General features: G+C 39.6%; 3 protein-coding genes across 5 annotated transcripts; all 3 read left to right on the plus strand.

The window, feature by feature from the left end:
• Nucleotides 1–663: 663 nt before the first annotated feature.
• On the plus strand, nucleotides 664–2,635 carry LOC116255566 (jacalin-related lectin 19-like). Of its 2 annotated transcripts, none has more exons than XM_031631432.2 (3): nucleotides 664–745; nucleotides 1,406–1,621; nucleotides 2,065–2,635. In XM_031631432.2, the coding sequence occupies exons 1-3, from the start codon at nucleotides 743–745 to the stop codon at nucleotides 2,437–2,439; spliced, it is 594 nt and encodes a 197-aa protein (XP_031487292.1). In that variant the 5' UTR covers nucleotides 664–742; the 3' UTR covers nucleotides 2,440–2,635. The 2 variants fall into 2 exon arrangements, with proteins under 2 accessions (XP_031487292.1, XP_031487293.1); XM_031631433.2 differs by having other exon boundaries at nucleotides 1,409–1,621.
• A 1,145-nt stretch (nucleotides 2,636–3,780) lies between these two features.
• Nucleotides 3,781–8,443, plus strand: LOC116255565 (ARF guanine-nucleotide exchange factor GNL2-like). Its single transcript, XM_031631431.1, has 2 exons — nucleotides 3,781–6,319; nucleotides 6,594–8,443. The coding sequence occupies exons 1-2, from the start codon at nucleotides 3,975–3,977 to the stop codon at nucleotides 8,437–8,439; spliced, it is 4,191 nt and encodes a 1,396-aa protein (XP_031487291.1). The 5' UTR covers nucleotides 3,781–3,974; the 3' UTR covers nucleotides 8,440–8,443.
• Nucleotides 8,444–9,819: 1,376 nt separating this feature from the next.
• On the plus strand, nucleotides 9,820–14,101 carry LOC116255482 (uncharacterized). 2 transcript variants are annotated; one of them, XM_031631319.2, is made up of 8 exons: nucleotides 9,820–10,027; nucleotides 10,139–10,200; nucleotides 10,346–10,429; nucleotides 11,009–11,063; nucleotides 11,824–11,962; nucleotides 13,482–13,532; nucleotides 13,616–13,741; nucleotides 13,862–14,101. In XM_031631319.2, exons 1-7 carry the CDS (start codon nucleotides 9,931–9,933, stop codon nucleotides 13,713–13,715), a joined length of 588 nt encoding a protein of 195 aa, XP_031487179.1. In that variant the 5' UTR covers nucleotides 9,820–9,930; the 3' UTR covers nucleotides 13,716–13,741; nucleotides 13,862–14,101. The 2 variants fall into 2 exon arrangements, with proteins under 2 accessions (XP_031487179.1, XP_031487180.1); XM_031631320.2 differs by lacking the exon at nucleotides 13,482–13,532.
• Nucleotides 14,102–14,965: the final 864 nt, after the last annotated feature.

Raw genomic sequence — 14,965 nt, forward strand, 5'->3', positions numbered from 1 at the left:
GATCCAATTACTTAGATTACAACTCGATTCATAAACAGCTTTTGGTATCGAATACCCACTAATCTTCTGCATGAAATTCTAAAACGGAATCCGAATCCGATTGTTAATGCACATCAATGTGCAATCCTCCACAAGTGAAGCAACAAAAGAAGAAAAAAAAAAACACAGAAACGATGTCCGGATCTATAGAACACGGTACCCGTGTGGAAGATCAGGATCCTGGTTTCAAGGCATCCAAACAGGATTTACGTGTACTTCAGCACGAGACAGCACCGCCCCATGAAAGGGACGGACAAATTCTGAACACCCAAAGGATGGATTCCTCATTCCCGGTGTTGCTTTGCCTCAATTGGGTCTTCCAAGCGAACGGCCATAATGCGCTCGGACTCTCTTTTTTCTCGTCAAAAGAAAAGAAGAAACGAGATTTTCGTGGTGGTGAGACCAGAGATGATCCATCAATGCTTTAATCAAAAGCAGAAAAAGGAAGGCATCGTCGATGTGGAAAAAGGTATTTTTTAAACTACCGTGTTCCATTTAGATGCTTCAATTCATAGTAATATATTTGCCGAATCAGATGCTAAACAATTGTCCGCCGGCCGTTCATTTTCTTATTTCTCTTCTCCTTAACCTATATATATATATGTTTGTCCCCCCTTGCCTTGTATTCTTGTAAGAGAACATTCTCTGTCTATCTCTCTTTCTCTCTCTCTATCTCTCTATCTCTCTTGAACTCGAACTTAGAATGGTAAGTTGTGATCTATCTATCTATGTTAGTTGTTCAATTCACTGTTCCTGATTGAGTAGGTTGATTGATCGGTGGGAGTTGGGACTCAATTGATACACTGTGCTGCATGTGTTCCATGGGACAGATTTGTTCCTAATGGATGGGACAAGTTTGTTCAGGACGCTTGTCCCCTTGAGGGTGGATTCGGCCAGATGACCCATCTTCCGCCCAATACAGGGAGTGGGTACTGTGGAACTTGACCTGCGGAAGGCTACGTTCCCGAAAGGCGATGCTTGGAACACAACCAAGTTCATGAACTTCAGCAATTCACTTTGAAACTCAGGAGTTCATGAACTGGGTCGTGCAAAACATAACCTTGAAAAGAGAAATTTTCAGCACCTGAATCCACATGAGAACCGTGCGTTATTTATAGTCCATTTGACAATACGTAAAAAATTGGAGTAGACTCATGAAACACTATGTAAGAGTGTTTTATGAACTTGCCTCAATTTTTTGGGATAGGTTGATGAGATAGCAACCGTTTATTACTTTTACCGGACCGCCCCTTAGTCTTCACTTCATCTGGTTCTGTTGCTAGACCTAGTTTAGCCCAACTAAGTTTTAGGGTAAGACCAAATCCTAGCATCTGAGCTCTTTTTGGCCTTGTTTTTCTGTTGGAAGGAGGTTGGGAAGAGGCAAAACAGAAAGCTGATCAAAATCGATGCTCATGGTGGACATGGCGGAACTTTTTGGGACGACGGTGCCTTCACGGGAATCCGAGAGATAACTCTGGTGTATGACCACTGCATAGACTCGATCCGCATCGAATATGATCTGAACGGCAAGCCTGTGCTCGCAGAAAAGCACGGGGGTGCTGGTGGGCAGCTTATAGCTCATGTAAGTTTCCAGACTTTATTCTTGATATATATATGTACATATACACACTCATACCGTTCACTCCATCTGCAGTTTTTGGACCATTTATAAACCCATTTGGCAACAATAATAAATTGTTATTGTCTCGTGAAACTGGCTAAAAAATTGAGATAGATTCATGGACCATGTGTCAGATTGGTACATGAATCTACTCTAATTTATTGTTTTTGATCAGTTTCCATATCAAACTTTGAATCTTATGAAGCATTTGGGTTGATCAAACCTACTAATGTGGTGAATAAATCATGCTAAAATACATCATACGATTCCATGGAACATTTATCGTTACCTACATCTCCAAGCACATACAAATGATTTGCACTTAAAAGTGGTATCATCATGTTTTTTTACAAACATCATAAAATTGCGGCAAAAAGAATGATTTCAGTTTTCTCTTCTTTCAGGTGAAACTTCAATACCCAGATGAATTCCTAACGATGGTCAGCGGGTACCTGAGCCCAGTGGTGCGTGGGGGCACTCCGGTGGTCAGGTGTCTCACCTTCAAGAGCAACAAGAGGAGCTGGGGACCCTATGGAGTAGAGCAAGGCACTCCTTTCTCCTTCTCCATGGATGGTGGTGCCATCGTCGGCTTCCATGGCCGCAGCGGCTGGTACCTCGACTCGATCGGCTTCCGCCTCGCACCTCTGCACAACCGCGGCGGCCTGCAGGACATGTTCAGGCAGAAACTCAGGAGCTTTGGGGCCTTGGCTTCTAGAACTCTAGGCTACAATGATGTTGAAGAGGGAAACCCAGTTAGGACTGCCAAAGTGAGCGGCTAAAGCAAGTGCTTTCTAGATATACATATATAGAGGATGGCTTAGTAGTGAAAGTGAATGAAGCTCCTTTACAGACTGCAGCAGCTAGGTTGGTGTCAGCAGTGAGTGCCTCATGACTAGTATGTGTATGCATGTTGAATGAAATAATACCACATTTTGCTTTTATAGAAATTGCTCCTTATAAGTTGAATTTCGAAGATCCATAGCATCAGATGGTTGGGTTAGTAATCAAGTTAAGAAGGTGCCTTAAAGGGTGTCAAATTCCCACAATGCTATTCTATAGCTTCAGCTTTCTCATGATGTTGTGGTGGCAACTCGGGAACCCGTGAGTGGAGATTTAAATAAATATCAGATTCAACTTCAAATATCTTATTTTCAATATCCATATGTTTTGAAAGTTGGTTTTAACATAGAATAATGCGGTCCAAATGTGGTTTTGTTGAAAAATCAGATTTGTGTTCATATGTAAAAATAAAAGGACAACTTCAGATCTGATTTATATTGTGAATTTAAAGATGATACAGATATAACATAAATTTTTCTCTATTTTTTCATTCAAATCTGGAACACTTGATCAATCAGATATGACAAATGTATATCTGATTCGAATCCAATTCATTGACATCTAATACCTTCAGACGCATGGTCATGTACTTTGAAATTAGTCCAACTTGCTTGAAAAATATTTAATAATATGATTAATATTTAATAATATGATTTCAAGCTGAAAAAAGTTAATTTGGTTGAAAAAAGAAAAATGTTTCTGTCATTGCAATCAATCCGATTCAGCCAAGAAGTTAATAACAAGTTATTTATTAAGGTATTCTACCAGTAGAATGCCTCAATTGTCAGACGCCACACGACATGTTCTCCCTTGTGGTGTCAGACTGATGCACCGAAGTCGCTACTGGCTGCAGCCTTTTTTCTGGTAATCACCATAAAAGATTATGACATGTCTAAAGAAACTAAGCAATTTGAGTCTCTTCTTTTCAATTAGGCAAGAAGTTGGCAATCAAGTGGATATTTCCTACATGAACTTATGCACTGTTTCTAGCAAAATCTGATCAATAATACAGATAAAAAACTGATTAAAAACAATGGGTTGGATTTCTACGACATAGCAGTTGCGAAAGTTACATTGTTAAGGTCCAAGAGTCGATCAGAGGGAACGGGTCAAGATCCGGTCTCTTAGACGGCTTGGAGAGTGAATTTCGCCTCATTCTTCTCCCTCTATTGCCATGCACCATACGTTCTGCTGCAAACAAGGGGCTGCCCACGTCACAAAAAAAAAAAGAATGATGATGATGGTGGTGATACTGATTATGGTCATGATGGTGATGCAGGTTCCTTGAAACAATCAATTTCTTTGCTGTCAATTATGATAATGTTGACGTTAATGGTGATTTAATATATGATTATGACCACCTTAGTGCTTTTCAATGATCAATCATGTTGCTGTGGGCGATGATGATTTAGCACGCTGTCATGACTACGATCATGTGGGCGTTCTCTCTAATGAACAATGAAATTGATGGTGAATGGTGATGGATGGTGCCGAAGAAGAAGTAAAAGGAGAGGGGAAGCCCATGGATTGCAGCAAACACCAGAAGCGGATGAAGGACAGAGATCTTGGTGTCTCATGCATGGTGAACACAGAGGTTGGTGCTCTCTTGACAGTCATGAGAATGAATCCCGTGGACATGCCTACACCTCAATTCGGCATTCATGGTACAGAGGAAGCCGTCGACACCTCCTTCATCAACTCCCTCAAGTCCCTGCGCACCTTCATCTTCAACCTCCAGCAGGATTGGCACTCAATCAATCCCTCCATCTATCTGTCACCCTTCCTAGACGTGATTCAGTATGAAGAGATCTCTGCAGCAGCCGCTGGAATCTCTCTGTCGGCCATACTCAAGATTCTTAGGCTGGACATCTTTAACACAGGGACGCCCCGAGCTCGGGAAGCGATGCATTCAGTCGTGGAAGCCATTGCCAATTGTCGGCTAGAGCGGGCCAACATGCCTGCAGATGACGCCATTCTCATGAGGATTCTTCAGCTTCTCGTTACATGCTTGAAGTGCAAGGGCTCTCCATTGTTGAGTGACAATGCGGTTTGCACCATTGTTAACACCTGCTTCCAAATAGTTCAGCAATCCGCATCCAGAGGACATGTGCTCCAACGTTGTGCCCGGCACACCATGCATGAATTGGTGCAGATGATCTTTGCTCGCTTGCCAGACCTGGACAGCAGTGTTGAGATATTGTTGGATAATGACCATATATCGACCATGAATTATGGCATTGGTGCCATAATTGACATATTTCAATTTATATGTTCTTTGTTGAATTTATCTGTTGAAGTGCCGTTTGATTTTGATTCGACAGTCAGTGGGCCTGATGAAGATATTCAATTATTTGCACTAATCCTAATAAATTCTGCAATCGAGTTAGGAGGCGAAGCGATTGCTAGGCACCAAAAACTGCTAGGAATAATTCAAGATGATCTCTTTTTCCATCTCATTCACTACGGTTCAAATTCTAGTCCTTTAGTATTATCAATGATTTGCAGTACAGCTCTTAATCTATACCATCACCTGCGAAGTTTTTTGAAGCTTCAGCTCGAGGCCTTTTTTTGGTTTGTCTGTTTGAAGATTGCAGGAGGGAAGCTATACACAGCACAACAAGAAGAAGTTGCAATTGAAGGCTTGGTTAGCTTCTGTAGGCAGCCCAAATTTGGAGTAGAAATGTACATGAATTTTGACTGTGATCCAATGCGCGAAAACATATTTGAAGAAATAGGGAAGTTACTTTGTAAAAAGGCATCTCCAGGAACTGGTCCATTGACATCTATACAGTCACAATCTTTTGATGGAATGGTTGTGATGATTCAAAACATTGCAGATGGCATAGATGGCATTGACAGAACGAATTCTAACTTGAAATCACCAGAATTTTATGACGCCCCTTCTTCTAGCTCCGATTGTATAGAAACTACAAAGTATAGGTCATTTTGGACTGAAAAATGTGAGGACTATGGTGATTCAGAGACAGTGATTGAGTTTGTGAGGATGAGGAAGTGCATGAAGAAGAGATTGATGGTCAGTTCAGACCATTTTAACAGGGATGAAAAAAAGGGTTTGGAGTTCTTGAAACATTCACAGCTTGTTCCTGACCCTCCTGATGCACATAGTATAGCCTATTTCTTGAGGTATACTCAAGGTGTGGATAAGACATTGGTTGGAGATTATCTTGGTGATCCAGATGAGTTTCATATACAAGTTCTCAAGGAATTCACCTCAACTTTTAACTTCACAAACATGACCCTTGATATTGCACTTCGGAATTTCCTCGAGACATTCAGATTGCCCGGAGAAGCGCAAAAGATTCAGAGAGTTCTTGAGGCTTTTGCCGAGAGATTTTATGTGCAATCTGATGAAACATTTGCAGACAAAGATGCAGTCATGGTGTTGTGTTATTCTCTTATAATGCTAAACACCGACCAGCATAATGTACAGGTGAAGAAGAAGATGACAGAGGAGGAATTCATAAGAAATAATAGGAACATAAATGGGGGAGAGGATCTACCTAGAGAATATCTGTCCGAGTTGTTTCAATCAATTGCAAATAATGAGATCACATTAGCGGATCAATCTGCAGCTTCTGAAGACATGAATCCAAGCAGATGGATCTATGTTATCAACCAGTCAAACAATACAGATCCCTACATCTCCTGTGATACTCGGCCTTGGTTGAACCGTGACATGTTCTCTACCCTTGTTGGCCCTTCAATCGCTACAATTGCAGCAATCTTTGAACATACAAATGATGACAATATCTTGAAGCAGTGCATGGAGGGCTTCATTGCAGTGGCAAGAGTAGCAAGGTAGGCCAGATTCGGACATGTTCAATAACCAACAGTTACTCTTATTTGAAGTCTGTGACTAATAGTGAAAATATCAAAGAATGGGCAGCATGAATTGGAGAAAAGTAAGAACCAAATTATAGAAATATGGCATCAAGTATGGCATTGGGATGTATTTGCCATCTTTGAATATGTAGACACTTTTGGCAATGAACTTCTTTGTTATATATATTGAATCACTTCTTTCTGAATATTTTTATGAGAAAGCATTAAGGCATGTATTTGGTGTTAACAGGTACAAATTTGAAGATGTTCTAGATGAACTTCTAGCAATGTTATGCAAGTTCACCACCTTGTTGAATCCATTTTCGTCTCTGGAAGAGACCCTCTTCAGCTTTGCCGAAGATGTCAAGCCAAAGATAGCTACACTTACAGTGTTCACCATTGCCAACAAGTTTGGTGATTCCATCCGCAGTGGCTGGAGGAACATTGTTGATTGTTTGCTAAGATTGAAAAAGCTCAAGTTGTTGCCTCCCAGCCTTTCAGGAGCAGAAGTTGAAGCCCCAGCAGATCGACTGGATCTTGATGTCCCATTACATTCCAGAGCTGAATCTTGTGTTGTACTACCATTAAACATGAACAGTGAAGGCCGTTTCTCAAGCCTGATGGGAAAATTTACAGCTTTCTTGTCAGCTGAAAGCAACGATGAACGCATGTCTACTGGCAGCAGAAGCATCATAGACAAAACCTTGCAGTTTATTAATCAGTGTTGCATTGACAGCATATTTTCGAAGGCAAAGTACTTGGATGATGATTCCTTACAACATCTTGGTAGAGCACTTTTGATGGCAGCTGCTGGACGGACGCAAAAATTCACTAGCCCTTTAGATGAAGAAGACACCGCAGGATTTTGCTGGGATCTGATTGTTATGATCACGGTGCCCAATCTTAATCGATTCATGTCTTTCTGGCCTGCTTTCCATGAATACCTTGCGATGACAAGTCAGTTACCTATATTTGCTTCATGTCCCTTCGTCGAAAAGTCACTCTGTAGTTTACTAAACATCAGCAAGAAGCTTCTTCTTCAATCAGATTCTCAATCAGAAGAACTTATTTTCAAATCTCTGCAAGTAATCTGGAGAATAGATGGTCAAGTTGGAGATGCATGCTGTGAAGAAATTACCCAACTGGCAGCCAATGTTCTGATAGAAGATGCCAAGAAGATCCAGACAGAGTTTGGGTGGCAATCAGTGCTTGCTGTTTTGTCAATGGGTGCACGACACCCTGAAGCATTTAACGATGGCATCGAAGCACTTATCTTCTTGATGTCTGCTAATGGAGCATATCTTACGAGCACAAATTATAACATGTGCATTGAGACTGCATTTAGTTTTGCGGCTTCAAAAGTCAGCTCTATAGAACAGAGCAAGCAACTTATTGATCTAATGGCAGATTCCATGCCTCTACTGATTTCATGGCACCATTGTGGATTCGCAGACCCTGATAGTAGTGTTAACAGCGGCAGTAGCTCATCATTTGCAATTCAAGACTCATCTGGAAGCAGTACATCATGTACTACTACAATGTTCATGAAGTTGGTCGAAAACCTTCGGAAGATGTGTCTGATTCGACGAGAGGAGATCAGAAATTATGCAGTATCATTATTAAGGAGATGTTTTGTGAAGGCTGAAGAGTTGGGGTTAACTTCATCAGCATTCATGCTTTGCTTCAATAATGTCGCATTTGCCATGGCTGATGATTTGCTGGAGAAAGCAGTTGAGTACTCGAGAAGAGAGAACTCAGAGAAGGAGATGCATAGCACAGAGGGAACACTGATTTTGAGTATGGAGTTTCTAGCAGACACTTATGTTCAATTTCTGCCGCTAATTTCAACATCTTCTGGGTTTAAATCCTTCTGGTTGGGTGTTCTCCGAAGGATGGACGCCTGCATAATGGCAGAGTTGGGTGGCAGTGACAGTTTGAAGATCCTGGTACAAGATCTACTGAGGAGGATGATAATAGCCATGAAAGAGAGGAACATTCTAATGCAGAAGGAAGATAATGAGCTGTGGGATGTAACTGTTACTCAAATTCTGAAGATAGCACCCGCGGTTAAGGATGAGCTTCTTTCTGAAAACTAATTGGCGGCACACATGTTTCTTTGTGGATTCAAAATCATGTACATAATTCTTAGGATACATTTTTTTACTATTAGGAAATATGAATGTGCTACTCGGAAAAGGTGGGCAATTCTGGTGTCCTTTTCGTCTCATTGCTTTCTCCTTTGCAGAAACTGATCTGTTATATACTGATTGGTAGCTCACATTCTCAAAGTCTAAGTACAAAGTTACCTTTATCACATGTATAAAATTGAAAGCCAAGCATAAAAAAAAAACGAATTCCTTACATGCTCAAAGTAAATAAACAAATGGTGTCAAAATCATCGATCGATGGGTGGCCGTCCAAAGAATCTGATCTGGAATTTGGTCAAAACTGACATAGATTGCAGTTTCAGGCAACTGCTTGAGCTGTGAATCGTTTGGCAAAACTTAAGGGGAACTTGCTTTTCTTGATTTTGGAACGACGAGTGACACCTCTTCTTGCTAGACCGTGTTGTTCATGTTGTCAAAGGGATTATGAAGCTACGGCTCGTGACCGATATATTGTAGATTTCTTCACCGTTGGTGCTTGCATTAAGTGCATTTCTTTGATGGTTCTCTCAATTCAACCGTTAGTGAGCTAAATATCGAATCCATCATGGATGACCTGGGAACTGTTCTTTATCAATATCCACTTGATGCCCCTCTTTCTCTCTCTCCCTATATATATATATATATATATATATATATATATGAGAGAGAGAGAGAGAGAAAACTAATACTAAATCACAAAAATATTCATTAATTATTCTGTCTTGTTTTTCTCTTAACTATTCATCGTGTGAGACCAAACAACCTTGGTTAGATAGCTGCTCATTCAATTTTCATATATATATATATATAAACAACCCTGGTTAGATAACTGCTCATTCAATTTTCATACATATATATATATATATATATATATAGAAAGAGAGAGAGAGGAGAAATTGGTAGGTAACTGACCTTAGGTGCGTGACTCATATTAATATAAATTAGAATCTGATTTTATATCCACAATTAATTAATTTTAGTTTTTATTTTTCATCACAATGTAGAGTTGCATTTAAAATTTTAAACTCAACACTATTGGTACTTAAATTTGGATGTCAATATTTGTTTCTCTTGAATTTGTGTTTCAATTATTCAACTATTTGCTTCTATTCATCAACTTAAAAATCGTCACAAAATATGATTATTGTCAACTAAAACTATGTTATATAAAGTGAAAACTGAGTTTTCATTTGTGTGCAAATTAAAACCGGCTTTTTCTTTTTCCTGCATCAAATTATCAAATTAGGTTTCTTCAAAACTGACTTTTATCTTAATTTAACTATAAAATTTGCCAAACCTAAATCATAGGACGCGTAATAGTTAGAAGATTTTGATGCAAGCGGGGCCAGTAAATAGCTCCGATGTCTCGTGAGCGTCGGGGTATGTCTCCAGCAGCTGTGCTCTTTCAAATCGTGAAGAGCCTGGAGAGGGAAGAGCGGCATGATGAAGCTATACAGACGCTGGAGGTCTGGTAGGAGAACTGATGAAGATACCTCCCTACCCACATACGATGACTTTCAACCAATGGAAACCCATGGTCTCTCTCTCTCTCTCTCTCTCTCTCTCTGCGCGCATGCGCTCGCCATTTATGTCTTATTTTGTGATTAATTTGGCTGAATCCATGCCTTCTTTCTTTGGTACTGCGCAGAGCAAGAAGAGATGGTTCAATCATTTGAAAGGCAGCATGCTCAACAGAGTGCTTTATGGAGGGTAGCCTCCCCAGCGACGCTGTTATAATTGTAGACTAATGAAGATGTGCTAATTGGGCTACCCAATTTTGGTGCTTCTTGTCTATTTCTTTCCGCTTCCTTGTATTCTGATCTGAGGTCCTCTCTTTTCTGTTCTTTCTTTAAAGGGAGTATTTTCGTTCCTCTTGCTGTGCTTCGCTGTTTTCCTAATCTTTTCGATATACCAGCAAGCCTTATCTCCGTGGGAATTGGTAAGGACTCCACTTTTTCCTTTTCATACATCCTTGATTAATTTAATAACGGGGGGTCTTCCAAATGGTTATCAGGTAGATATATGTATATGTTCATGTTTGCAGCCTTTAATCATTGTTGTCTGATAATTTTGGAACTCATTTTGGTGTCCTAAATGATTAAGTTGCTTGGGTTTGATGTATAAATGTTTGAACTCCAAATGCTAAATTTCATTCTAAGATCGTTTACTTGCCAAACTGTCATAGCTCTGTTACGTTTTGGACAGTACGAACGGATTGTTGAGAATTATCAGTAGTAATGAAGCAATTTCTTTGCCTCAACCTTCTTTTTCATTTCACTGTGAGATCATTTTTCATTCACTTAGGCAAAAATACAGCTACATATTCTTCATTTTTACTCTTTTCAGCAGCTAGAAGATCTATAATTGATCTTTTTTTTCCCAGGTTATTAGGATGCCTTGTCCTAGTGTCTTCTCCATATTTTTCGTGTTAATCACAGTAAATGATTGTATAAGCTTTTTCCCTTTGTTGGTTTAACCATAATGCATTTTGATCTTTTCTTCTTTTGCTGTTGGACAGAGGTATCATGCTTATTTCATGGATGAGATCTCGTCCTGGGTTGTCATAGTAGCAGGTACTCTGCCTTAGTTGTGCTCTTATAGATGTTACTTAAAAAGTTTATTTACGTTTCTTTGTGATTCTGACATCTTTCTTCAATCTTAACTTAGTCCGCTTGAGTTTAGAACTTTATATAACCTGTCACAGACATGATACATTAATACTTCTTTCCTGTAAATCTCTGAAGTTCCAAAGGGGGAACCCTCGGTGCCTTTTAAAAGTAAAGCCGCTTGGGTTTGAATCTTAAGTAAAAGAACTGTCAAAATATTACACTTACATTGTAAAATCGTAATGTATAAGCTATACACTTAGTTGTTCCAGTGTGCCCTATTAGCATTGCATTGGACATTTTTAAGTTGGATCTGCAGTTTAAACTTTGCAGCTTGAAGCCATCCATGTCCTACCGTGCAAGAGTTTGTACGAGAGCACCAGTGTGCATTTTCTGTAATTTTTAGTCATCACAGCAGTTGGCCTTTTCCTTAATGGGAATTCTTTCTGACAACTACTTATGTTTGTAATGCTTGTTTTGTAACTGATGCATAGTAACGTCCACTCAATTCGGTTATACTGTCTCCCAAATACCCATGATGACACCATAAAAAATTCCATGGAACTTCCACACTAAATTGACTACAACGTAGTTAAATGATTAGTTAATGTTGATTTGGTATTTTTTGGAGGGAAAATATTGAGCTCAATGGTCCTGATGAAGGGATATAGCTGTAGACTAGATGAACCTGTTTATATGAGGGACTTATGCAGTTTATCTTGTACAGATTCTGTGGCAGTATTAGCTTGCATATTTGCTGTTAATGGACTCATTCAGTACACCAGCTCTCATTATCGCCAATGGATTTATTATTCCCTGTTCACTGGCATTTTGGTGGCTATTTTTTGGTTGTATCATATGCTAAGGTGTGTCCACAGCTTGTCTTCCTGGTTTCTCTTTTTCTGGTTATGACAAGTTAGCTCTTTCTGGTGCTACTGTTTTAATTATGTTCAACCAGAGAATATCTGGCTCATATGGTTGGCTCTTTGTGGGAAAGACATGCTATGACTTCCTGCCAAATGCCTGCCTTATATCTGGTTGCTATGTGTATTTTCTTTATTTTTTTCAACTCAACAAAGTGTGCATTCTTCATTCGTAAGCAAACTGTCATACAAAACCATGATATTTTTAAAATTTTTATTTCATAAGTTTTGTCAACAGTACTACAATATTCTTGTTTTATTTCATGAAACTTGTCAAAAATGTAATGGTTCAATTCAAGAATATCTAATCTGTTTCATGCATTCTTAGAGCATATCTCGAACTAGTGAAAAGTAAAATCAGGAAAAGAGAGAGAGTGAGAGAGCGAGAGTGATATATATATATATATATGTAGAGAGAGAGAGAGAGAGAGAGAGAGAGAGGTAAAATATGTCTATGAATGTACACACAAAATGTTACATGTACGTGTACATACAGAAACCATGCGAGCAATATAAGATAGTGCATAGAGGCGGCCTGCACCATATGCCATACCTATCTCATTCTTATGAAGCTCCCAGTATGATTACCATATAATAGACAAGAATAACCATGTGCTATATACTGCACCTTTGTTCCACACTTTTCCATGGTTTTCTGTCAATTGATTTCTGTATTTTAAATTCATATTACAAGCTTTGTTTAACTTCAGAGCCTTTTCTTGCCCCAGCTAAGCTGATTAGTCTTACTTGAACACTTACAACTTTTAGAGTTTGGTGCTTAGCTGCCAAAATGCCAAGGGTACCTTTGACAACTTTGTGTCCTGTTAAACAACAGCAAACGAAGAGGTGTTGGATGTTCTGTCATCTACTTCAATATGGCCAACATTATTTCCATGAAGTTGATTGTCCATCTTCTTGTTGCGTCCGATTTAGAACTTGCCACTGATAGCATGCAGTTTCCAAATTCAAGTTCCTCTTTTATGTTTGTCTTTGTTGAGATTAACAACTTAATGAGTGCATGCTTATTCCTGTCTTCCTTATATCTACTTGTAACTTAGCGCTCAATTTCAGCACCCTGAATTAGCAGCAGCAGCATCACATGAAGAATGAATTTTTTGAAGCATGTATTATAAAATTACTGCCACTGATGGACATGGCTTGAGCTCCATCTCGATGAAGCCATTAAATCACTTTCAGTTCCAGATAATGGAATGGTCTTTAAAAGCTTCCACTTTTTCTCATGCAGAAAATAATGATCCTTTTAAAGTAAGAGTAGGATTTTAATGTGTCCCATCAGAACAACTAAACGGGTGATTGTTTAAATTTTAAACAGATCTAGTCATCAAATAGTAATTCGCCAATCAAAATCCTTGAAAATATTTTGTTGAAACTATTTTTCCAAGGTTTCTCTATTTCCCTCCACCCAGTGCTCGTGTTCATATTCATTTTAAATTATTTTCAGGCTGCCAAGTTTTAGATGGGATATCATTTGGCTTCCATTAGGCCCTTTGAGGTTCTCTCTCTCTCATTATCCTCCCCATCCCCCTACTCTCTCTCCCTCTAATGTTCATGCTTGCATCTGGTTGGAGCTTGCAGTGCTGCAGGTATTTGCCTTTATGTGGACAATCTGCTTTTGGAGTCCCTTGTAGAAGTCAGGAAGCTGCGGGCTTCCATGTATGCCTATAAGAGGACTTGATCACGTTCGTGATCTCAGTAAGCCAGGTAAATGCTACATCCTTTGCCCTTTTCCAAATCGTTGCATAAGTTGCTTTCTTTTTTGCCAAATATTCTATGCAAAATACAATATAGCAGACAATGATGCTTTGTACCTCGATTGTGCAGGTTACCTGTACATCTGCTGCATTTTTCCCCAAAGCACCTGTGCGCCATAAGTACTTATAAGCAGTATGATTCTGATGCCAAAGAGTAGTTATGGAAAATATTTTGTCTTCTGGTATTTGTAAATTATTTTGTAGCCTTTTAACAATGGACATGCAACCAGTAACAACCTTGAGTTCTCACTGATATAGCGCTCTATGAATAAACTGCAACCTGCTCTGTGAAACTTATTCTGGTTTACTACTTCGAGCTTCAAATTGGTTGAATGGCATTCAAGTCATCCCTAAATGCCCTAGATCAACCGATACAGAATAAATTCAGAAAACCATTTTTACAAAAGTACATATATTTTAAGGAGTGGGACAGCCTTCTTTATCACATTCTCTGGGAGGTGAAGCTTCTCTCAGGCACATGCCAGTTGAATGAATGTATGGGACAAGCTGAAGGAAACCGAACTATCCCCTCAGCTATATGCATGCTAGGACATATCCTCTTCCCTGACCTGTACAGAAGATAACAAAACTCTTTGCCAGTAAAATCCCAGCGAGATTTGTGCAGAAACCTCATAGGGTCAAACTCCAATGGTTTAGCCCAACATGCAAGTTCTCTGTGAATTGCCCAAATATTGCTGACAGATGAAAACCCTTGTTCCTTTTGGGATAACGAAGTCACCTTTGTTCTCGGAGGAGCTGGGATACTGGGGCACAAACACCAGTATGGTTGGGTGTGGATGCAGTGTCTCCTTCACGATGGCTTTCAGATACCGTATCTTGAGCACGTCCGCCTCCTCTACTACGCTATCAACTCCAACCACCTCCGTCATGGTGCAGGGTTTCTGTTTTCAGTAGCATCTCTGCCATTGTTCATTCTACCGTCTTGGGTGTCGCATCTGTTATGCCAAGCACCATGACCTGTGATTCACCAGCGAAAAAGTAGGCAATAGTTTCCTGTGGTTCACCCATTTGGTGAACTTGAGATGATTTTCTGTCTACTAACACAACAGTGAGATTACCTAAGACCCTGTTCTTTTCACTCACTTTCTCAACAAAATCTCCTTTTCTGCTAGAAAAGTAGTGATATTTCTTGAGGGGACGAAATGAACATCCA

Source organism: Nymphaea colorata, chromosome 6 (genome assembly GCF_008831285.2).
Source record: "Nymphaea colorata isolate Beijing-Zhang1983 chromosome 6, ASM883128v2, whole genome shotgun sequence".
NCBI lineage: Eukaryota > Viridiplantae > Streptophyta > Magnoliopsida > Nymphaeales > Nymphaeaceae > Nymphaea > Nymphaea colorata.